Source organism: Streptopelia decaocto, assembly GCF_964273445.1.
Source record: "Streptopelia decaocto genome assembly, chromosome: 4".
NCBI lineage: Eukaryota > Metazoa > Chordata > Aves > Columbiformes > Columbidae > Streptopelia > Streptopelia decaocto.
In genome coordinates this window covers 5658413-5683253 of record NC_138658.1, presented here as the reverse complement: position 1 = coordinate 5683253, position 24841 = coordinate 5658413, and the positions used below count along the sequence as shown (strand labels likewise).

Here is a 24841-nt window from a genome sequence, read left to right as displayed (position 1 = left end):
ATTAAAGAATAAACACTACTGAGTATGACCAGTAATCAGACAACACAGGGAAAAATGTACAATATTTTGTGCATGTTTCTGTAACAATTGCCATGTTTTTAAAATGATTGCTGAAGCTTTTCAATTTTAGCTGAAGCATTAATAGAAATTTTTTGATCTCAAAAAAAATGGAACATGTATAGTTAAAATCAGGCTTCTTATTTTTGGAAGTTACGCTTCCTTAAAATTGCTTTTAAAATGGGACAGTACTGTGGATGTTGGCTTCCTCAGGCTTACTATGGGTTTAACTTTTACCTTTAATCATGGTTGGAGCATTCTGATCTTGTGCAGTTTGTTTATGGGGTTTTGAGTATCCAGTATTTTAATAAAGTGACCCTGGCAGCCAAGCAGGATCAAGTTGAGGCAGAAATCCAAAGTTATCGAAAACAGCTCCACCAATGTTCACTGACATAAATGCAAATGTTAAAAGCTCAGGTTGGCAGGATCATTTCAGATTTTAGTATGAAGGCTAAAGTCCTTCTGTAGTAAATGTAGAAGGCTTACCTTGAAAAGAGAATCTCCCCACTGCATTAACACAGGAAACTTGCACTGTGTATTCTGAAAATATAATTAAGAATCAGAGAGAAAACTCATTATACATATTGCATGTTGAACTTTATTAGTTAACATTTCTAAGATCACTGGTGACTGTAATGTACAGATGCTACTCAGAAATGGGTTTTTTTGGTGAAAGCGCTCCTGCAAGAAAAGGAGATACTGTCTGCTTTTTACATTGCACTAAAAGCACAGATGTGGATTTCTTCAGTGGTTGTCTGAGAAGCTGGTGGACCAAAAAAAACCCCAAAATTGCCTTATTAGCAATACTTTTCTGGGTGTGTTAACAGCTACAACTCTGAAATGTGTTCTAATATCATGGGCTTTTCCAGCAGACTTGTGGGATTAAAGAATAATGCTGCTTAATAATGGTCTTGTGACCTCTGAATTCACTGGCCTGTTTTTAATAGAACTGGGTAATTCTGCTGCTTTTCCTTCCACCCCAGTGATAATACAAAGAGGATTTTTTTTGACTTTTCAGATTCCAGGTCAAACTCTTCTCTTGTGGGGGAGGGGGAAAGAGACTTCCCCGATCCAGAGTCCTTATGGAAAATTTAATCTGAACAAAAAACAGTCCTTTTTTTCTCTTAAATGTGTAGACATCTCAATTCTGAGTAATGCAACTAGAAGCAAAGTAGCAGCATGTTGCATTTCAATTTGCTTTCATGTGCATGCAGTGTAGCTTGCAAAATGAGTTTGAAAAAGCAGCTCTTGTGTCCTGTCGTGTACTTAACACACAAGGTGGACACACTTGATTCTTCTTTAAGAAGTAGAAATAACTCGGTGGGGACACCACAAATATATTTTTTTAAATTCTCCTGCCTGCTTTGAAGCAATTCTTCTGCATGCACCTAGAGAAGAATCATCTAGAAATCCTTATCCAGCTGCAGTCTGAGTAAGAGGATTGTGTGCAGCTCCCCCATGGCCCTTCCCACAGCCAAGGAAAAGGCAGCGCAAGGCTGGTCCATCACTCACACCAACGTGACACCTGTTTGACAGCCCAGCCAGAGCCACTTGTTACCCTCCCCACCGCCCTGCCGGGACTCAACCACGGTGGAAGCCCCTTGGGTGTTGCAAAGCTCCATGCTGAGGTTTTTGCTGCTGCTCTGGTGAAGCGGTGGCTTTGGAGGAGGGACCGCGGCTCCAGCAGCGGGGAGGAGGAGCCGGCCCGGCGCTGCCGCTGCGGGCGGGGAGCGGGTTCTGCCTCCCCGGCTCCGTGCGGAGGAACAGGAGGGCAGAGAAGCTGCCCGGGGAGCGGAGCCTCCTCTCCCATCCCTGCTGTTCCCCAGGTAAGTTTTCTGCCCTCCTGCGTGGTTGTATCCCCATGCCCTGCGGCCGGAGGGTTAACACGGGGGCCGTCTGCAGGCAGGGAGCTGCTGGGGAGGCGCAGGATGTTGTTGCATCAGCGCGCGTTTATGTCTTTCTGAGGTTTATGATGATGATGATGTGTGGCTTTGGGCTGTCTTCTTTTTTTAAAATTATTTTTTAAATCTCCCCTGAACGTTAGTTGCTCTGGCGGCAGTTGTGGTATTTTATTTGTATTCCTTTCTGTACTGTGTGTGTGCCAAGCAGAACGTTGACGGTGTCCAGGGCAATAGAGCTAATAATACAGCCATGCACACGCTGCCCTGTCAGTCATCTCTCTCGTTCAGCTCTCCCTCTCTTTCCTCCTCCCTAGCAATAAAAACAAGCCAAATGAGAGGATCTAATAATGAAAACCTTTCTTGTTTCAAAATAAGGAGAGTATATTTTACAGGGAGGTACCAAAATAAGTCTGTTACTGGCTGGTTTCCATGGTACAGGCCTTAACCTTGTGATACGAATTCTGCTCCATGATTTCTTAGTCACTGATTTTGTTTGTATAGCGGGTGATTTTTTTTATTTTTTTTTTTTTAAACCAACAAATACCATAAACCCAAAAATCCCCCACCCATGTGTGCATAAACTAATTACTCACTTTGGTCTCATTAATCCAACTTGCAAGTTGCAGTATCAAGAATCTGACAGCATGAAGACCTGTCACAAAAAACAGCACATACACTATCAGACTCCTCGTTCACACCTGGAAACCATTCCTGCTAAGCAGAACATCCCCTCTCCTTGCTCTGTCAATCTTTTCTTTCTTATATGCTACTGTGACAAATGCACTCAGGAGCTGAAGCTGTTGTGAGGTGGACTCGGGTTTCTTGGAAGCGTTAACGTATTTCATGTCAGCAGTTACGTGACCGCCAGAACTGGGATGTTGTGCATGCAAGGCTGAATGGAGAGCAATATCCTTCTGTCCCTCACCCACACACACCCCTTTCAGAATTACAAAATTAACTATATATACCCTGGGGAAGTGGTCAGTGGGAGGCACTGGTAGGTTGCTGGTACTTCCTGTCCCAGATTCAATGAAAAGATGAACAGTCCTATGAAAACATAAACAAAATCACTTATTTCACTGAAAAACTTTGTTCCACAAGTAGTAAATAAAGAAATAGAAAAGCACTGGAGTTTGAATAAATTAACACTTTACATTTTAAAATGAAAGAAAGTAAAGCTGTTACATTAGAACACACTGAAAGTGTTTGCCTACGGCTCTGTATTCTTCTTCTATGGCTTGGCCATATCTCAAGCCAGTTTCATATCAGAACAGCTCAAACAAAACCACCCAGGTGTTACAATAGCCCCTGTCTTTGTTCATGGCATCAATTGTTCCCAAATATCAAACATATAAATTGAAGGCTTGATAATTGTGAGAATCGGCTCTTTGACTTGCTTCCAGCAATTCAGTAAGGAAGCAATTTCTTGGCTCAAAAGTTCTGGCTCAACTTGAGCAGTGTTTCCTATGTCCAGAGTGATGTAATAGAACATGTGGTTAGTACTGAAATGTAGTTGGTAGAGAATATATGCACACCTTTGGTGTACCGGAGAAGAACGCTAGCAAGCCTTGTCTTCAGATATGTGCATGCAACTCTTGCTGGGTCATACTTGTGAAATTACAGTAAATATTTGGACAAAAAAATAATTCTGACATACAGAACAGTTTGCTGCCATATCTCTCGTTAGCATCTACAGGACAAGAAGTGGAGCAGTTAGACTAAGTAAATGCAATGACAATTACCCACAAACAACTTGGACCTTATTTCCTACTATGAGAAGTATCTCCGTGGGCTATAAGCAGTAAAAACCAACCGCATTTTATCAGCCCCGTCTGAACACAGAAGGCAAGTTGTGCATAGATCTTTATTCAAAAAGGCATCTTCTGTTTCTTAGATATTTGGTTAATGTGCTTGTGAATAGTGATGTCTAACCATGTTCTTGAAAATTCCCCTGGAAATCAAGCTGGATCTGGTCAGGTTTAAGTCAGGAAAAAAAAGTGTCCCCTGATGTGTTTGCTTTAGAAACTATAGTTGGTGTTCTTAGCACTGCCATGAATACAGGGCCTGGGACACTTTCAGATCTAATGGTCCTGGTAAGTGGTGTTGACAGCAAATAAATTTCATCTTGTGCTGATAGGAGACACAAATAGATATCTCTCTAGATATATTACAGCCATACTTTTAAGGATGAAATAACAGGTTAGCACAGATCACTGTGATTCTATAACTCAATTTATTTAGGTTTTTAGTGCTTTTGTAAACTACTAAGCTTACTGTTGTTTTGTTAGCTTCTGTCTTTTGTTCTAACGTGCAGCATGCAAAAAGCATTCCATTCCAAATTGGGCTGTCAGGGTTTTTTCATCTGATCTATGTCAAAAGAAACAATATCACTGAGAAGTCATCTATCCGGAAAATAATATTTGCTTCTCTCTAACTTTTCTGTCTTTATTACTTTCCACAGGTTTGCAACAATGGTAAAGGAAGATACTGTGAATGACAACGAAGATCCTGAGCAAACAGTATGTGACAGAAATGGCATGATTGCCATGCACGAGCAAAGCAAGGTGATTAATTAGAATCTCAAAATACAATTTTAGTCATAGGGAACCCTCCTTTTCATCTGAAGGGAATACCATCTCAGTGGGAATTTCTTACAATTAAGAAATATTCAGTTTTTAAAAGTTTTGTGGTATGTTGGATTGCTGGAAATCAGTGGTTGTGATTTCAGCTTGAAGTGAAAAATGCATCAGTGTACGTTTCACAATCAGCTATGGAAGAGAATTACGTGGACCTAAGATTGTGCCTGTCAGTTCACTTGCTGAAAGTTGTTCATGCATGTCTTCATTTTATCTATTAAAAAGGATTGATTATGCATATTTCCATTGTTCTTGGCAACTTCTATGGCTTAAAAAAAGATTTGCAGTAAATGCAAGAAAGAATAAAATTCTTAACATAAAAAGCACTTTAGGGTAAACGCATAGTAAAGATACTGTATCATGTATCTTTATATACATGGGTAGCTGGTGATCACATAATCACAGGATAGACAAACAAGTAACTCCATGCGGAAAGCTCACAAGATTTGTGTTCCAGCTGTGACTCTGAGTAAAGGGGCAGAGAGAGAGGGAGATGAGACAGAAAAATAATGGGAAATGTGGAACTATTAGTGGGGGAAATGCGGAACTATTGGTGGAAGAGGGCCAAACCACAGCACAGGCAAAATTCCATGTCCATGCTATGACAACAAGCTGACGTAAAGGTGAATAATCATAAGGGAAGGTAGATGATTAACTTGTCAAAAATAAGGACCCTAAAATGAAATGAGACATATCCAAAAATGGTCAAAAAGCGCTTTGCCTATGAATATGGATAAGTAGATGGCTCAGTATAAGAGGACAGTTTTAAGGAACCATTCTTCAAGGAAATAACTCCCATGGTAGTATTTCTCCATCTCTACCTTGACTTACCAGCTTGAGTGTTCCAGCAATGGATCACGTGAGTAATGCTTGCATTGGCCAGCTCTTCTGTTTCTTTCATCTTTGTCTAATCACAAGTAGGTTTTGTTATTTTGGTTCAAGGCTTTGCAACAGTAGTTATTGATGAGTTATATTCAAGACACTGTCTCAGTGGAATTGTGCCAATCATTAACTGTATTGTGGAATCCAGACTAGAAGCAGAACGCTATTCAATTGTAGAAAATGTTGACAAATATTTAGCTTGTAGGTAAGACAGGCTCAATCTGGGCTCTTAATATTGTTTATTCGTCAAATATGCTGAATTGGTGCTATTTGTATTGGGACATGAGTCCTGCTAGCTGCAGGTAGAAAGGCAAATGTCCCGCAGTCTCTCATATGCAGATCTTTGTGCTGTGCAAAAACATGACATAACCAAAAATCCCAAATTTACTACAAAGCCGGACCATTCCTACAGCGACTGCTTAGTTAACATAGTCACCTGTAGACAGCGTAGATCTAGTGCAGCACAGCTGATTTCAGGTCTTGTATGCTACTTCAAATGTATTCTGTGCTACTTCTGAGGGCGTCTCATTGTTTTCATCCAGGAGGGACCAACAGCAGATGCCAAAGGCACTGATGGGAATATACAAACAGAAGAAACCGCTCTCTTGAATCACTGTGCTCAGCAACTTCCAGAACCAAAAGCAGGGTCTTCGATACCTGAAAGAACATGGAGGCAAATATTTACTTGCCCTCCTCAGGGTTTACTGGCCCGAACAGTGACAAATGGTATGTAAGAAAGACAGAGTTTAATTAAACTGAGAAAGGGCAAATGAGGTACTCATTTCTCTGGATGTGATGATATCTGTCTATTGTTCTTGAAAATAACGAGGGCAAATAGCCATGTTTCAATGTTTTAGCAGAAAAAAAAATGAAGTGAAACAAAGATTTGCTTTAAAGTACGGCTTTTGTTCTTCCATCCTCTCTTCTGCATTTAATTTGGTAGGCATGTTTTTGCATTGCAAATTGTTTTCATCAGAAGACTGACCTCCTAATTCTCATCTTGATAGTTTGTTTTGGTGTGAGAGCATTTAGATTATTACAAACACAGTGGCAGTTTTGGCACACTGGCTGGCTTTCTGTTTAATTGAAGCAAACAAATATGAGGCTTTGCAGTGATACCTTCTTTTGTTTCTTAATACCCCAGGCTTGCAAAGCCAAGAATCCTAATTACAAGGCAAACGGACCCATTTTGTTTAAGATTTGCCCTGCACTGAGGGCTCACAGAGAAAATGCCTGGCTAAGCAGTTATTGCAGACCTTTCCCAACAAAAGCCTCTACCGGCTTCCACAGCCTCTGTTCTCTCTCACTTGGGATTCTTAGGTGTTTGTGTTTGGTCTTCCCTCAACTAAGATTAAGAAAAACACATTCTAAAAATGCGATGTGGTTTCTTATGTTTATGAGAAGGGGGATTTATTCAACACATTTTTTCTCTCCTTCAGTCTTCTGCTTTTATACCAATTTATATCTGTTCTTTTTGGATAACTGTAGGAACAGGTTTGGGAACCTGAAGAGAGCATAACGTTTCCACATATTTTACAATATTTTCACATATTTTGTAATATTTTTCACTTAATGTTCTCATAATATTTTTGAGGACATGTTTTTCCTCTTTGATTGCTGTATGAAGGGAAGTATCTGTACCACTTCAGCCAGTCCAGAGACATGACTGTCTTCAAATTTATTTTTTCTTCCCCAGGGGTAGCAATGTATTGCACAAGCACATGCAGCCAGAAAAACTATATTTAAATTCTTTTAAAAATTAGACCGGAGCTGCAGTCATTAGCTCAAAGATAGGCCAGGCTGGACAGCAGCAGGTTCATATTGCAGTTCTGAAGTAGCTGAAGGAAGAGAAGCAAATACAAGCTAAGTTGGTGAAATTCTTTCCTTTAAGTTTGGGACCTGTTAAGCGCTTTCCAGAGTGGCCCAAGGCTCACTTAGTACTTTTTAGTCCCTAATGATGTTCCTGTTAGCATCTTTTTAAAGTATCTTAGCACCTGTAAAATCAGAATATCAGTTTAGGGAGCATCAAAGATAAAACACATTGTTGTGATTAAACTAATTTTTAAGGTAAGTGATTTTATTTTTGAAAGTCATGGTACCTTTTTCCTTAGTAGAAAACCAAATGTGATCTAATGGCAAACAAAGTTGTCCCTCATTGATGATTAAAGATGAATATTTCTTGTTTCGTTCCAGTTGCAATCGTGGTCCTGGTTTGGGCTGTGGTTTGGTCAATCACTGGGGCTGAGTGTCTCCCAGGTGGAAACCTGTTTGGAATTCTGTTTCTTTATTTTTTTGCTGTCATTGGAGGTAAAATTTTTGGATTCATTAAAATACGAACACTACCCCCTCTGCCTGCTCTTCTGGGTAAGATATCCTTCCTTCTTTTTTTTCCTGCATATCTGTGGTGTTTAACCATCTGTGTGCTAGCTATATTTGGATTGGGAACAAACTGTTTCATGCTCAAAATCTGTAGCTTTTTTCCCACTGACTTTTATCTGGTCCACACCAAGAAGGTGCAAAATTCTCCAAACTGTCTCAGGTTTAGTTGTCTGTCTGTTACTGATGCTCTTCTCTTAATTCTTTGGGGGCCAGGGAACTGTATACCTACAGATTCAAAGCACCCTTCAGTCCCCTCTGCCACAGTTACTTAAAATTTGGTTTTAATATCACTAAACAGGAATCTTACTCCAGTCCTCCTGTTACAGTAGAATTATTAATTCATAAGGAAATTATTGCTGAGCTGTTTCACATGTATCTCGCACAATGGAAATGTTTTCCAAAGAAAATACTACAGGAATTCCCTACTACTGGTAATCCAATGGAATTTATTTCTTCTCCTTCTTTTATCTCAAGGTAACTGGAACCTGAGAAAATAAATTCACCGCAAGGAATAGTTCTAAAGAGAGTTCTTTTGAATCAATCATAACATTAGTTTTCATATCAACATCTTATTTTGTTTTACATAAAAATGCAAATGGGAGATGAAAATGACATTAATTCTGACATCATCAGAATCTTTTCAGTCTCCTTTCCTAGAGGAGGTTTTAAGTTAGATCAGCACAATATTACGAAGTGCTGTGGTGTCAACAAAGCTGAAAAATGAAGTTCCAGGATCTTCTCACCAGCTGTATGCTGCTCCCTTACTATGCTTAGTGCAGAAATGAGTGAAGCTGCTGACACACAGTAAAACTTCGTGGTAGAGTGGGCTACAAATACCTGCCTGTAGTGCCCAGGTGTGATTTTGTGGCCTGTGGTGTGTCTCTCACGGTGGCACTGCTTACAAAAGGACTCGGTTGTTCATATGCGGCTCTCCCCAGGCAGCACACATGTTCTTGCACTTCCTAGTTTCACAAGCAAGAAAAATTCAAATGAGAGGGAGGGAAGTTTTGCATATAGGGTGCTTGTCTGCAATAATACAAACACAGAATGTAACACACAGGGAGTCTACCTTTTCTAAGTAAACACCCCCCTTTAAAAAAAAGTTTCCAACCATTTGGATTCTCCCTTTTTTTTTTAATTACATCTGTATCTGAAAGTTATGAGTTTATGGGTTGAGCATGAAACTACTTATCGGACAGGTAATACCGAACAACAGAAACTTAAAGCATGACAGGACATGTCTGTTGAGTTACTTAGGACAGAGTTCCTTGTTCAGATCCCCAGCATTTGAGGAAAATTGGAAATGAGTCAGAAGAAGAGACAGACAATGTCTTTGAATATTCTTTTTTACACTAAAAATACAAATCTTGTACTCCTACATGCCTTTAATCCACTAGTGCTAGGTGCTAGTCTTGGATTTGAGTCACAGTATATTTTAGGCATGCATTGCAGAGAGGTTCTGTAGCAGGCAACATGGGGCAGAACAGTGAAGATATCCTTTGAGGTGGAGTTTTTTGCTTTGTCAAGTAGATTTCTATGTCAGGGTAGCTCCTTTGACTTGGACCTCAGGCAAATATTGAAAAAGCATGTGATCATTATGCTAGTCTGATATAATTGTCATGAGGCAGTGCAGATTAATTATGCCACTATTTTTTTTCCATGAAGTGGTGGGAAGAACAATGTCTGAAATTTCAGTGTGTTCCAGGACAAACCAAGTCCACAGCCAAGACTCACACCAAGCTGGGACCAGCCTAAGCATAGTGTTTGTTTACTTTTTGTCTTTTTTGGTTTCCTGGTTCTTCACATGGCTGGTATAAAATTAAGCCACAAAAACGTATCTTTGAATCATCAAGACCTACAATGAATCTCTGCAGATCTATTTTTAAAGTTGGCCTTTCCTGCACTTTTCTGTATCCTTCCAGAACTACAGTTCCAATACCTTTGCAGGAAGTCTATGATTAGACAGTTTTGTTAATATTTGCAAAAGGTTGGATCTTGAAAGTAGCTCAAATAGAGGATAAGACCAAGTTCCTGGTTTTTCCCCCTTTCTTCTCCCTCTCCTTGTATAAGAGTCATATTGCCAGAGCATTTTAGAATGTCTAAGTTAGTCCATGATTAGTTGTTTTAGATGATATTTCTCAATGAACTCTGCATTATGGTTCCCGTGATACCTGCATTTCTTACACCTAAGAGGATTTTTAACAATTTCTGAGATAAGGATGCAATATCAGACGATCGTCCTCTTTTAATGTTAAAACAAGAAAAATAGCTTTAAGGATACAGAGGTGCCTTTGCTTATGATAAGTACGACCTGCACCTGGTGAACAAAGCTGAATTCTGTTGACTCGTGCTAAAGCTGCACGTCAGCATCCCATGGATTTATTCACAGGTGACCTGGTGTCTTCTGAGCCCATTTTCATCGCCTTAAACACGTCTCTCTCTTTCTATGCTTCAGTCCCCATATTGTTAAAACACGGATAATAATTCAGAACATGAATTGTTTCTTTGCCTCCCATAAATATGGTGTCTATTTTTAGGAATTCTGTGCAATTTTTTGGTGCAATAAAAGCAAGTCATCTGACAGGAGCTTATTTGCTTTCATTTAAGGGATGCTACTTGCTGGTTTCTTAATCCGAAATATCCCCTTCATTAGTGACATTGTCCAGATAAACCTACGCTGGTCTGCAGCACTGAGGAATATTGCTCTTTCAATTATCTTGACCCGAGCAGGACTTGGTCTGGATCCAAAGGTATGGAATCAGCCATTTGTGTCAAAGTACACAACAGCCCTCGAAAAAACCTGAATAATTGATTCTGTTAAAAATATTGAACTGTTAGGTCTTGGAGGATCTGCAAATGAGAGCATTACAGAAAGTGGAGTTTCTCTTGTACACATATGTTACTCTTGGCAGTTGGACTTGTACAGTAGGCAAGCAACCTCAAAAACACCTGAAAAAAACTGATTTTAGGACTGATTTTCCCACTTGGTTTAAAGAAATTTCCTGAATTTTGTGAGCAGAACATCTTGAGGACGTGTGCTCCATCATGGGCTGTCAGGAAGAGTTTACACTCCCTGACAAATTCCCTGTCAGTTTACACTGACAAACTGAAACAAGTAAGGGAAGGAATCCCCAGTCTTTGAAAGAGACTATTGCTTGTGTTGACACAAATTAAAAAAAACACCCACAACCAACCAAAAAATCCAAACCTGTGTCTTTTTTTTACATTTTACTTTTTTTTTAATCATTGCCATTTTAATGCAAATATATTAATTGCACAGATGAGTTCTGCTGCACTACAGAAACAATGCTTCACAGCACAATAAAGCCCATAATGTTCCTGTGAACAAAAAAACAGTCTTCCTTTACACACTGTGAAACATAATGCTCCATAGATTAGAGAAGGCAAGGCTTTGCCTGATCAAAATAAAACTGTACAAAACTGCTCCTATCCATTTAAGGGACTGCTTAGAGTTTATATAAAACTTAGGTCAAGTATAGCTAGTTCAGAACAACTGAACTGATTTTTCTTAACCAATAGAAACTATGGAGTTGCCAGTACTTCAGATATTTAGCAAAATAGGGTTTTGTCATTCTTGAAAAATGCCTGGTTTCCTAGATTACTATCATCTAGTTTTCCAGGACATTGAAGCTTGTAAGAACACAGACCGTGTTGTTACACACAGCTTGGATGCCCAGTTCTGTGAGACTGCATTTCCTTCTATTCCGTGACAACCTTTTTTTGCCAAGGGAACTTCATCTTTGCCTCATTTTTCTCCCATGTGGCAACTGAAACTGCAACTTGGACTCAGTACGTAGCAATGCTTTGATGCAGTTACAATTGTTCCTCAGGTAATCGAAGCTGTGAAGACAAAGTTGTTAGTTGCTTTGGTGGTTCTCAGCCCTGATGATGCTGGGATAAACTGTGCTGGTAAAAAGTGCAACTCATTGACTTTTTTTTCCATGTCAAAATTAGGGACCTATCCTAGCAGAGTCATGTGTGCGAAACAGAATTCTCTGCTGGTTCTTCCTGTTCCTTCTTCATGCAGGAACCTTGTCGAACCTCGACTCAGTGGGTTTCACTGCCACACTTGGAATTTTAGATCCAAATCCAGTTGTGCTTGAGTCTATCTCTGGCTTAGGCCATGTAAAGCTGTCATATCCTGCACTGCAGCTCAGAGGGGATTCTTTTAATAAACCATATCAGATCATAACTGTATTTCCTCTCTATAAAGCTAAGGGTACTGATACAAATGTCTGAATGTGCTTTTATATTGCAGGCTCTTAAGAAACTCAAAGCAGTCTGTTTACGGCTTTCTTTTGGACCGTGCCTCTCAGAAACATGCACAGCTGCTGTTCTTGCCTACTTTTTCATGCGTCTGCCATGGCAATGGGGATTTATCTTAGGGTAAGGTACTCTCTTTTCTCCTGTGTGACAAAAGTGCCTGTTTTCATGTTACAGTTAAATGATTCAAGTGCTGTTATTTCTTTGCACCAAGCAGAGACCTCAGTTTAATGCTGGTTGGGAAGCTGTGCTTAGCTCCTGTGGATGTTTGCTTCTGTCTGGCTCTGTGGCTAAAGGTCACATTTCCAGGCTGTGGAGGAGTACTTGCATCATTGCTCTTCTGTGTTTGTGATCCGGACACTTAGGAATACGGATGGTGCAATCTCTGAGTCTTTAACCACAACACTGAGGGCTTTTAAGGTTAGAAAATATCACAATTTGGAGAATCTTCATGCTGGAGTTCAGAATTTCCCCATAGGGAGATGCACGTAGAACGGTTTTCCTGTCACAAGTCAAGAATAAGGATATGGCGTATCATATTATATTTCCATCTAGCTGTATCTAAACTAGTGGACTTGGTCCAGACCCGTATACTGGAGCAAGATGGATGAACTCCTCCTCTGCCGCACACTGATTTTTATGGGAAAGAACTGCGCTTACTGAGCCATAAAGCAAGTCTAGACCAGGCTCCTAAATTGGACAATCAAGGCCATAACTGGCCTGCAGTGCAGACTCAAGTCTTAGTCTGTGGAGCCCTTCACTTGTAATACTTCTGAGTTTGGCAGGAAGTAAAAGCTGATTGCAAATCTGCATAGAAATATCCCTGCTTTGTAATTAGCAGGGAAAGGTAAGGCAAATACCTTCTATAAAAGTCTGTGTATTTATACGTTAAAATAATTGAGGTCAGAACATTAAGTTTTTTTAGTTCAGTGCTTTCTTTTTAAGAGAAGCTGAAGCTGTGTGTTTCCAGTTTTGTTCTAGGTGCAGTCTCCCCTGCTGTGGTGGTTCCCTCAATGCTGATTTTACAAGCTGGGGGATATGGGGTGGAGAAAGGTGTCCCAACTTTGCTAATGGCAGCTGGCAGCATTGATGACATTCTGGCTATCACAGGCTTCAACACTTGCCTTGGGATGGCTTTCTCTTCCGGTATGCTGGTTAATCTGTACGTGGTGAAATCCAGAACAAACAGTGATATTTTGAAGAATGTGTGCTCTGTTATGACTGACTGGTTTGCAACTTAATGACATCTCCTTATAAAGTTCATGTATGGACTTGAATATTGAGAGGGAAATTTCCCCTGATCAAAAGTCTTGGCATAGCTTTGTCTGCTCTGATTTGTGAGTCACAACAACTTTCAGAAAACATTTTTTCCCTATCTGCTCCTTCAGCTGCCAAGTCTGGTCCCTGGATACTGAACATAAGTGCTTTCAAATTTCCCTGGGTCCGGCAGTGTTCTTGCAGTGGCTCTTTCTCTGGCTTCTCTGGCACACTTTCTTGGCATGAACTTTCAGATATAGAAAGTTGCCCTGTCCAGTTCTTCCAGGCCCATAGGTTCCCTCCTTAACCCTTTTGCCCCTAAGTCATTTTAAGCAGACACTGTCCTGGAATCATCACCCTCATAGGTCTACAGGGTGGTTTGTGCATGAAGGGTCTATGTATGGCATATTGAACCTGTTCTTCTTTTGCCAAATAGGTTCTACTCTGTACAACGTGCTCCGTGGAGTGGTGGAGGTTGCTGTTGGCATAGCGGCTGGGGGGATTCTGGGAATGTTTGTTCGATATTTCCCAAGCCATGATCAGGTAAAAACCCAGTGAAAAAAAAAAAACACAACTTTTTATAAAAGAGAGATTCTTTGCTGAGGGATGATGTTCTGTAGTTGTTATTTTCCAAGGTTCCTGCAAAGCTTTTTTGGGGGGGGAAAGCTGTGTACAGGGTTAACAGCTTCCAGGTAGCAAAGCCTGTAAGGTAAGGATGCACTTTATAGGTGATTACTTGTTTACTGCAACAATAACAACGTATGATCTCACAGTCCTTCCTGATGCAGAGTTTGGAACCCAGCTCACCATCCTGCTCTCATTGAAGGTGGTGGAAATGCCCACAAATTAAGGAGAAGGGGTTTGATTCCCATTTCAGACAGTAAAATACTCATCAATTAGATTGATGTGTGACACATTTATTTCTATGTTTCCAGTAGGCCTAAGATGAAAAAGGAGTGAAACAGACAGATTATAGGTTTTAAGTGATTGTGCATATCATTAATGTTAATGAGAATGTGCTACTTTCAATTAAAATTAAGTTTATTTAAAGTGGTAGATGAATTTACTATCAAGGGGCAAGTAAGTGAACAGAAAATTGTGGAAAAATGTAGATATGTCTTGGACTACTAAAGTCAATTTGCAAAGCATCTATTGCCCTCAGTGGGATCAAATTTTCTTCTTATTGAACAACATTAGAAGTGTGATACAGGAACTAAACAGATCAATAGAAGTGGGGAATAATGGCAGAGATAAAACTGTCTGCTGTGAGACTGGATCAAATTAAAATAGACCGTCCCTGGCAAATGTTTGCTTGGCATGTTCTTAAAAACATATAGGGGCAAGGATTTACGTCTCCTTGGATAAACTGTTCTAGTACTTGACTGCACAGGTAGGAAATCTTGTTATCAGAGTTGAAGCGGGGCTGTTAGAATAGAGCATCATGTTCCTTATGATACAAAAAGCCTTTTGGCAATAAGATTTTGGATGGGCAGAGGAAATAAAATATTGACTTTCCAAAATTTAAGATTCTTAGGAATCGATATCCAAAAAAAACCTCAAGTCAACTAAGCAGTTCAAATCTCACTTGAAAGCTTTGATTCTTTCACGATAGTTAACGGCAATAATTATTTTCAATTGTTATTTTCAAAATTAACAGTATCACAGTATCACAGACGTAACCTTTTTCTTCCATTTCTACAATAAATTCACTTTTTTGTCTCTTTCCTTGGCTGCAGGCATCTCTGGCATGGAAGAGGTCATATTTTGTACTTGGGCTGTCCATGTTTGCTGTTTTTGGGAGCATCTACTTTGGCTTCCCTGGATCAGGAGGGCTCTGCACATTAGTCTTAGCTTTTGTTGCAGGCGTGGGATGGTCTGATGAAAAGGTGAATGTTTACATAAAGAAGCATACCATACCAAAACTCCTTTGAATGTACAGCTTGACAGGAGTTTGAATTTCTGTCAGGAGTGGTAATAGTGCATCTACGAAGCTTTAGAGAGTGTACGGATTAAGAAAAAAAACAAACCTATGTTTATTTTGGAAGCATTTAACATTTAGCATGACAGAAAGTTACCATATATGTGAATATATATTGATACAGAGCCTAACATACTGACAGAGAAATGCTCACAGGCTTTTCTTAGACATCTTAAGCCATGTAAAGGAGATTTAGTTGTCAAGACATTTAACTAGGAATCCAAAACTTTAAGTCCCAGCGCTGTGAGTGTCTGTAACCTTACACATTGACTTACAAATAGGTGTCCAAAATACAGCTGTGCACATTGCCTGAATCCTCTGAGGTTTTGTTCCCTGTGGGTTTTTGGAGGGTGAAATGGAAAACAGTAATTAGCTAGCCTCTCTCATCTTTCCCAGATCTCAGACAGTGCATTCTGGATAAATTAAGAGAACAAGGTGCCTATAATACATGGTGATATAAAGCCCTACAAAAAACATAGAAAAGACTGCTTTTTAGTCACTTTCTCGTAACTACTAAACCTTCTTCCTCTTACTGTTGTTGCCCCCCTGCATTTCTGTACCTTGGCATGTCTCACTGCTGCTTTTGCTTGATACCATCTACATTTAATGTTTTGAGGGCATCTTTCTCTCCACAGCTGTAGCCGTGCAACATGCAGTAGGAGAAGGGGAGAGATTCTGTGAAAAGAAACGAAAGGGAATCAGATATAGCAGAGTCCACATTATTATCCCATCTAGATGTGACTTCAGTAAGATCTCAAGGTTTGTTAAAACAATGAAAAGAAACCATGGTTTCTATTTAAAGTGTTATATTGTTGTCCAATTTTAGAAGAAGAAAAACTCGTCTTCAGACTTAACTAGTTAAGCATATTACAACTGATAAAGCTCTCTATTGTAAAGTTTTTTAGAGCAGTTCAGAAGTAAGGACTGTAAAGAGTATATGCGTTCTATAAATGCTTGGTTTCAATTCCTTTGATTAGTGAATGAAGCTTCTTGGCCTTGAGGATGTTGATTTCAAAATCCTTAGCCTCTTTTGTCAGACACAGTCAGAGATACTGTATACTCAATATATTACCAAGATTTTCCTGCTGAGCTTCTGAAAGGCCACTGCCTCCTACTGTCCCTGGTTTAAGTCACTTAGCAAATGCTGTCCACAGAGAGCAAGGAACATTGTACCTGTTGCTGGAACAGTTAAATGGGCCGTAAACAGACTCAAATAATGCTAGCATCTTTGAAGAGGATTTTTTTTCCCCAAAGAAGAAAAGGGTGTGATAACAGGGAGAAATGAGACAAATAACAAAAAACGTTGAGAGGTCTGTATATTTTCACCTCATTCTCTTTAAGGTTATGGAAGTTTTTGTGTGGTAGTCATTTGCGATTCCATTGACTGAAGAGCAAGGGATGTTGCAGGGTCAGTCCCAGAGAGAACACCAAGGACAAGGACGTGTCTAGGCCCTGGATTGGTTACTAAGTGACAGAGCATCACACTTATATTTTCCACACAGGCCAACCTGAAGGTTAATTGGCTATTACAGAGCTCCATTAATTAAAAAATAAGTGCTACTAGATATGCTATGTGTACCTCTTCACATAAGTGGAAGATTCCTGTTTATCCTGGCAGCAGTTGCTTTAGGAAAACTCTTAGGTGTAAACACAAGGAGAAAAGATGGCTTTGCCCTTACATAGTATGTTGCATAAAGAAGTTCAACACTTCTTGCTACTATGGGATTTCAGAGTTTCTCAGTCTGACTTTACTCCTGCTCACATTCAGGCAGGTCTCCCAATGCAGCGTGAGTGGAGTTGGGTCATGACTGAAACTTTTTGAGGGTCTGACTCTGTTCAGATACCAATGGAAAAACACGTTGAAGTTCCCAAATTCTGAGCCCAAAGGCTCAGAAATTTCATGCCAAAACTGTTCAAATCACGTCTTGTAAATACTGAAAATCCATTATGCTTTATTTTCCTCCTCTTGTCTGCAAACTGCTCTTTTGCTGTTCAAACATCAGTGATTTTTATTTCTTTTATTGAGATAGAAAGCATTTCTTTATTAGCAGGGCTAGACACACTGACCTTTGAAAGGTGCACAACTGATTTTGGATCTTTTAGTATTAGGTCAAAGAAGGAGCAATTCTGGACAATTGTTATGATGCATCTTCGGTTTGTTCCTTGATTATTTAAATGTTCTGTCTACTTGGCCATATTGTTGTGAATTTACAGATTATTTTTGTTTTGATTGCAGAGGGAAGTAGAAAAAATTGTCGCAGTTGCATGGAATATCTTTCAACCTTTTCTTTTTGGTTTAATTGGAGCAGAAGTATCTGTTATGTCTCTTAGGCCTGAAACCGTTGGTAAGATCATTCACTAAATATCCAGCTTTCATTACTGGCTTCCAAAGAATCTTTATTAAGAAATCTAAAGCAAAGCAGACTACAGCTGACCCCCCCCAAAAAACCCAAAACCCAAACCAAGAACCAACCCCACAGTTCTAGGAGGCTTATTCCCCTCATGTACCTATGCACAAAAATACTGAGAAGTGTTTGTCTGTTGCAGGGTTCTGTGTTGCTACATTAGGCATTGCCCTGGTTGTGCGAATCATAGCAACGTTCCTGATGGTGTGTTTTGCTGGGTTTAATTTCAAGGAGAAAGTATTTGTCTCGCTGGCATGGATTCCCAAAGCCACTGTCCAGGTAAACAGTCCAACATTACTTCAATTCCAGGCTAAATCTACTATCCTTAGCAAAGCTCCTTGTAACTGGCATAGCAGTAAACGGAGAAAGGATCAGGCTCAATGACAGCAGAGTGTAGTGTATGGATAATTCATATTCTAAACCACCCTAAGTCTGCTTGAGAAGTGCTTGGAGAGCATTCTATGTGAAGGTGCTTTGCTTTCATCCTGGGTTGTCCTCTTAATAATGGCAGTGAATTGTACATGTATCACAGGAAGTTTAACTATTTCTCAGCTATTGCAGGGTATGGTGCCTTTACATACAGATTCTGAGAACTCTCAAAGGTAAAAGTGTTTCCCTCCTGCACATGAAGTGTCTTCAGGGACAGTCACACCAGAGGCTCAGAAGGTTTTCAGTTTGTGGTCATTTTGGTAAGGGATGGTTCGATAGCCATGTTGCTGGAGAAGCATCAGGCTGGCTGCATTCCTGCTCCTTTATTTCAGTGATAGTTATGTCATTTAGACTTTGCTTCAATAGCATGATTACTTGCAAACAAAAGCTACTAATCAGAACAGGCTAGGATTACTGCAAGATTTGTGAACTAAATTTTCAGAAGCTGCTACCAGTTGACTGCTGTCAGGATGCATTCTCAAAGTGTGCCATTTTAACAGCCGCAGTACACAATATACGGGCCCATTTCATTAATCACACATCCTCCAGACATGTGGATAATATAGCAGCTGAGCAATGTTCTTCACAGGAGGGAATCACCCAGATAAACTCATTACCTTAGGAGATTCAAAGTGTAGCCAAGTGAAAATTGTTCTCATAGATGTAATATAACATTTACTTTTCTGTGTGCTGCCTAGAAACAAATGGGTTGGATGTACTAAAAATGGCAAATTTATGTTAAATGTTGACTGATGATTAGTCCATTTTTGCCCTGTGTCAGTGCTAAAGGTCACTTGCTCCATCTCAGCAATGTTTTCTTTCCTGCAGGCTGCAATAGGTTCCCTTGCCCTGGACACAGCAAGAAGTCATCAGGATGAGGAACTGGAAAAGTATGGAATGGATGTACTGACAGTAGCCTTCTTGGCTATCTTGATCACTGCTCCAATCGGAGCCCTGGTTATTGGCTTGGCAGGGCCCAGACTTTTGCAGAAGGCTCAGACAAATAGCAAGGAAGATGATGAAGGTGCTGAGGTTGGAGAAGAGGCAGAGGCCTGTGAACCTTCCTAAGATGGACATCTACAGGAACATGGTCCTTCAGCCCTCACACTTTTGTTGAGTAAACACATTTGTAATCTTTCTGGAGGAAAGCAAAACAAGTATCAGTTATGTCTGCTATTTTAAAAGCAGCCCTGGTGGAGTTTTATAAAATATTTTTATGTGTTTATGGTGCCTTAAGAGATGAAATAGCTGAACATACAGGGAACAGGCTGGCCGGGCAGTGAGTCACTGAAAAGTTAGCAGTCAACAGTTACTTGAAATGTGTGGGTGTGTGGCCAGGGAGAGGATCGGAATTGTTCAGGCATGGAGTGGAATATAAACAGAAGAAAATGGACACTAATGTGAATAACTTCTTGACGGTTGAAACTTGGCCGTGAGATGATAAGTTCAACAGCTCAAATAATGCAACTTCTGAATATGAGATTGCTGACACACGCTGAACGAGTCCTGCCATGGGTTGGTGATTCCTTCTCCTTCCTCACTCAGGTTCTGAAACTTGCCTTTTTTACTACTGCTGTTCTTCACAGTTCGTGCACTTCTTTGTGCCTTCAAGGCGCTGTCAGCTCTGGTCATAGAGCAACTGGTATCTCCTGGTATTTTGTCCTAAGTTAGTACTCATTTGGTTGAGAAAATGCCATGATCAGGTCCTTCTCACATCTGCACTTGGATAACTGCAGCAAAGAAAACCAGGTATTTGCTAAAAATATAGCCAGTTAGTGCCCATTTTTCCAAGAGGTGGTTGGCTGCATTGACTGTGGAGAATGGAAGCCCCTCAGATTTGCCAGGGCATTTTTTACCTCTGACTGATGCAGAAAACTAATAGACTTTAGATGAACAGCCTTGAAAATGCAGTGCTGAGGGGGATGGTACAAAGCGAAAGGAGCCTTCTTCTCACCTACCTTCAGCAAGGCTGCTGCGTGAAGGCACCTGTTGTGAGGAAGCAGCATTCAGGACACAGCACTGGCACTCTGAGCACATACCCACGGATCTTGGGGTTCTTTCCAGAAACACGAGTTATGTGCAGCTGTGGATTGTGGTAATGAATGGCAACAATCGTGTTGAATATCTTGCTGAAACATTTCACTAGAGGGACCAAAAAGTTCAAATGTGGCTTTCTTCATTTTATTTAATATAGATGCCTCCTGCACAGTCAGTTGCAATATAGTTCACATTTGGCTTTTTGCATTCCCAGTCGAGTTTCCTTTCTCTTCTCTTTGACTGTCCTAATGTCAGGAGTAAACCTCCTCTGTTGACCAAAATCCTGCTCTTGCCTTTAGCTTTGGTATCAGTTAGGGTTAAGTATCAACAGATACCAGCGAATCTTTCTTACTCTGCTACATTTTATACAAGTAACTAGCTCCAAGTAGGTAATTCCCGGCTCCATTCTGAGGCATGGAGCTAGTGCACCATCCCTCAGAAACTGGAAGGTGAGGTGGTGTTGGTTTTTGTTTGGTTGGTTGTTTTCTGTTGGTTTTGTTTTAGTAAGAATGTTAGCTTGTGCCTGTAATCAAGGTAAGCAACGCCTCCCTGCAGATTTCTACATTACACTTCACTGAACTCATTTTACAGAACACTGTGGAGAATATATTTCATGTGTCTTGATATTTTTGGCATAAGAATTAATCAATTCTGTTTTAGCTTTTACACTTTTAAAATGCAACGTAAAAATGTACAAAAATATTTTTAGAAGAAAACTATCTGAAACTGTATTATTTGCAGATTGTCCATGTCTGCTTCTGTATACAGATTAATTACAGCTGAGTATGTGCGCCTTTGTATGTGCGTTCTTCTCCAAGCCAAAAAGAAAGCTTTCTAAGAAATATTTAAGGTTTATAGCCTGCGATTCCAGAACAGTGACAAAAAGTCCAGGAAATTATTTGGTAAGTTTTCCCCTAACAGTTGCCAAGTATATTGACATTTTTCTTACTATACACACTGCTGTTCTCTCCGCTTCCTTGGGGAATGTAAATCTTCAGGTCACGTTTGTCCCCTGATCAGAAAGGAAGATGCTTTCAAACCACACACTGATGAATGGTTAGGGTGCTGTGCTTGGTGGTTATTGTGTCAGACATTGACTTTGGTGGCTGCTCTGCACATTTTGCATGGCTAAGAGGCACTCTGCTACTTAAACAGGGGTAGTTTTAGTAGGAGGTGGTTGTATTTGGAAACTGTCATGTCTGTAAACCTAATTGATGAAGGAATATGGTGTTCAGCTCATCAGTGACTGTCTATAAAATAATTCTACTTGAGTAAAACTTACAGGAGTATAATAAAAGCTTTATATAGTTTACTTTTTCATAAAGTTTTATCAAGAGTAGAATCCTGCAGGGAGGGATCACTATGCCACACATGGAGTTTGTTCAATAACAAAAGTGTGACATGTAAGGACTACAGCCCTTTAAATATGAATACAACCTTAGGTATGCAAGCAAAGCTCTGATAAACAGCCCTTGTTTATGATAGCTTCTAATACTTGCTCACCATCATAACAGCATCTCATAAATTGGATTTATCATGTTCCCTTACTCTCAGTGCACTCTCAATTTATTCATTAGATCACTCCCACCACTCTGAGTGCTTGAATAGCTGTACCAATGAAAAGTGTCATCTTATTCGCTAATCTAAACTAAATTGGATCCATTTTCCTTCCCTTGCCACCATCTGTGGATGTTTCTCACAAGACAACTTTCCCCCAGCTTTTATGAAATCTTCAAAAGAATCAGGTTAAAGCTATTACATAGACCTGCAGATCTAAAATGAAAAGCACTAATGCTTTATAATGCTTCTCTTTTTGCCTTCCAGAAAGGAACGAAACACTTGCATATTGTCACAAAAGAAATGTTATATTTGGGCTAAGAACCTAAGAGACTGGAGCTTTGTAATAATTCCAGTTGATTTGAAATAGCAGTTAACTTTGAGAGATACGATTTCACTTTTTATCAGAGGTTCTGTGGGTGAAGTCATGACATTTAAGACCACCGCCCTTTTAACAAAATGCCATTAAATCACGCATAAATAATGCATAATTCAAGCCAATAGAATCTCTATGCCATGCCAGTCTCTTATTTGCAAGAAATAAAATCAGAGCACAATGTGTAATAAACTATAACCAGAGGAGTCTCACTGTCATGCAGACATAATCACAGGCATAATGTGCAAGAGTACTGAGCACAGTATGTGTGTGCAGTTCCAGAAGGTTCCCAGGAACCTCTGCAGCAGAAGGGACTGATGGCACAGCACGTTCCTGATGGTGAGCAGCAGGCAGAGTTACAGCAGGCAGCATATGGGAAAAGATAGAAATTTGCCATCTGGAAGCAGGGAGTCACACAGGTCAGGGAATGCTGCGATAATTTAACTATAATCACTGCTTTCTCTCTCTTTTTCAGCCAAATGGAGCGTTTTAGGGAATACAGACTGAAGTCTAAAATTAGCTGAAACACTCATGTTGTGACACAGCCACAAAACAGTGAATGACAGTTTTTGCATTTTGCTTTTTAAAGAAATGGAGTGCAAGAGATGAAGATTTGTGCTAGCTGCACCTCAATTACATTTACTTTATCTAGTAGCAGCCACCAGTCAGACACCTTTCTCTAAACATATTTGTTTTATGAGTTTATTTGTGGCCTATTATAACTATTGTTCAAATTTATAATCAAGAGAAGGGTAAATACTGCTGCTCCCATAAAGCAAAAAAGGCATGTAATGACATGCCAAGTTCAGCTTCCCCTGATTTTGCTTCAAGATCCAGTCTACTGCCTCAGTCCTTGCCTTTATTAGCATTAGGGGAAAGTTTATCACTTTGTGTGGAGCTTCCAAATCAGGTTAGAAAAGTCATCCAGTAGCAAGACATCATAGCAGGTAACTGGTTCAACTTTCTCAATTGCTCATGAGATACAGTGCTTTGGAGACACTTCTTAGCCATCTATCCCTGTAGACTTTAGGTAGATAATTCAAACCAATTAGTAAATTTTTTAAGATCTTTAATAGACAATTCTGTGGCCATTAGAGACAGTACTACCTTGACAGATTTTGAAATGCAAGAAAATAGTCATTTATCTTGCTTATAAAGTTAAGTCTTACACTGTCATTCTCCTTTTAGAGGAGCTTTGTGGGAGAAACAAAACCAATTTTGCTGCATTACTTACTCCAGCAGGGTTTGTCTGAGTAGAGCAACAGAAACAAAACCAGGATTCATGTATGTAGTTTACTTCTCAGGCTTAAGAGGAAATCAAACTATTGGAGTGATAAAAACTGGAAGTACATACAGACCTGTATATAATTACAGCCTGCTACAACAGGCTGTGGATTTTGAAGCCTGAAAAAAATATTAAAAAAATCTCAAAACAGGCTTTTGCAGTTCACATAGTAATTTCTTCACCAAACCCAAGAACTGGGGCTTGGTGTTCAATATACACCACCTATAAGTGAAGAGTGAATACAAGACACTTAGTAACATTATGGATTTCCCCTATTATCTATGTTATATCCTAATATAATGTTTATGGTTTGCTCACCCATCAAGGTAAGACCACCATGTAGCATGTAAACATTAAAGACTGTACCATGGTTCTACTACACACTTTGTGAAAGCAGGCATTTAACATACAGTCACATCATAATCTGCCATTTTTTGCTGAAAGGCAAAAGGTTTAGGTACCTAGAACTACAGCTGTTACAAATGCAGGTTAGAATGATCTACCTTACTTCTACTGCTGCTGCGAGAGCCATTATGTGAGAACTGCTTCCTGACTTGCTTTCTGTTTCAGCACTGTGGTGATCAGCTTTGGCAATGGCACAGGGCTCTGGGTCTTTCCACCTGCCTAACAATGAATCAAATGAAATGCTGTTAAGAAACAGTTGAAATCTGCCTTAGTACAATTGTCTAAAATTGTAGCAGGGATGAAAAAATTGTTTTTAAACTGATGAACATAGTCTCTTACTGGAGAATAAAGCACTTTAGAAGAATTAATTAGAAGTCTAACAGATAAGTAGCAATTATTTACCTGCACCTGAAATTAAGCCATACCACAGCAAAGTTCTGACTTGCCCAAATAACCATTTTGAATGGGTAACAAGCCAAGAATACAGCTCAGCTCTGCTTTCTTGGTTCTGTCATTTAACCAATTCCTCCCATGAAAGTCCCTGCTACAAAAAGTAGCATCTACAAGGCAAATTTGTGTTTCTTTACAAGAGCTCAGGAATGATCAACACAGGGGCCTGAAACAGGGGGATAATGTTAGCGGCTGACCTGCTCAATAGTTGAGTTTATAGGGTCTGGAACTGCAGCACTGCACCTAGGACATGGTGTGAGACTGTCTGGCTGTGTGGGGCCTGTCTGAGCCGGGCTGCTTTGCACAAGACTAATAAACTGCCCACTTAGGCACTGCACAGGCCAGACCTTCACCTAGCATGACCTAATGCTGCTATGCTGCCTGCCCTCAGTGATATCCATTCACAAATGAAGAATTTATCATCTTTTTTTTCCCCACTTAAGTGAACTTAAATTTGCTACGGAAAAACAGAACAAAACATGGCTTCTCAGCAGAACAAAAATCAACAAGAAGGTGCACTTCA

General features: G+C 39.9%; 1 protein-coding gene and 1 long non-coding RNA gene across 4 annotated transcripts; one reads left to right on the top strand and one right to left on the bottom strand.

Annotated features, from left to right (window-relative positions):
* Positions 1-1665: 1665 nt before the first annotated feature.
* Positions 1666-21198, top strand: LOC309439400 (sodium/hydrogen exchanger 9B2-like). Of its 3 annotated transcripts, none has more exons than XM_082051937.1 (12): positions 1666-1883; positions 4420-4522; positions 6019-6202; positions 7670-7840; positions 10463-10605; positions 12135-12262; positions 13110-13285; positions 13833-13939; positions 15133-15282; positions 17611-17719; positions 17922-18058; positions 19037-21198. In XM_082051937.1, exons 2-12 carry the CDS (start codon positions 4430-4432, stop codon positions 19274-19276), a joined length of 1638 nt encoding a protein of 545 aa, XP_081908063.1. In that variant the 5' UTR covers positions 1666-1883; positions 4420-4429; the 3' UTR covers positions 19277-21198. The 3 variants fall into 3 exon arrangements, with proteins under 3 accessions (XP_081908063.1, XP_081908064.1, XP_081908065.1); XM_082051938.1 differs by lacking the exon at positions 1666-1883 and adding an exon at positions 3989-4051; XM_082051939.1 differs by lacking the exons at positions 1666-1883; positions 4420-4522 and adding an exon at positions 5322-5453.
* LOC309439403 lies at positions 2552-6036 on the bottom strand. Its single transcript, XR_014183983.1, has 3 exons — positions 5913-6036; positions 2927-3005; positions 2552-2610 (listed from the first exon to the last, which is right to left on the bottom strand). It is a non-coding gene; the product is annotated as an uncharacterized lncRNA (long non-coding RNA).
* Positions 21199-24841: the final 3643 nt, after the last annotated feature.

Excerpts from the sequence above, each read along its gene's own strand:
- LOC309439400 (XM_082051937.1), top strand. The coding sequence starts at position 4,430 with ATGGTAAAGGAAGATACTGTGAATGACAACGAAGATCCTGAGCAAACA. Across the intron at positions 13,940-15,132 it reads ATTTCCCAAGCCATGATCAG|GCATCTCTGGCATGGAAGAG; the intron begins GTAAAAACCCAG and ends CCTTGGCTGCAG. Across the intron at positions 15,283-17,610 it reads TGGGATGGTCTGATGAAAAG|AGGGAAGTAGAAAAAATTGT; the intron begins GTGAATGTTTAC and ends TTTTGATTGCAG.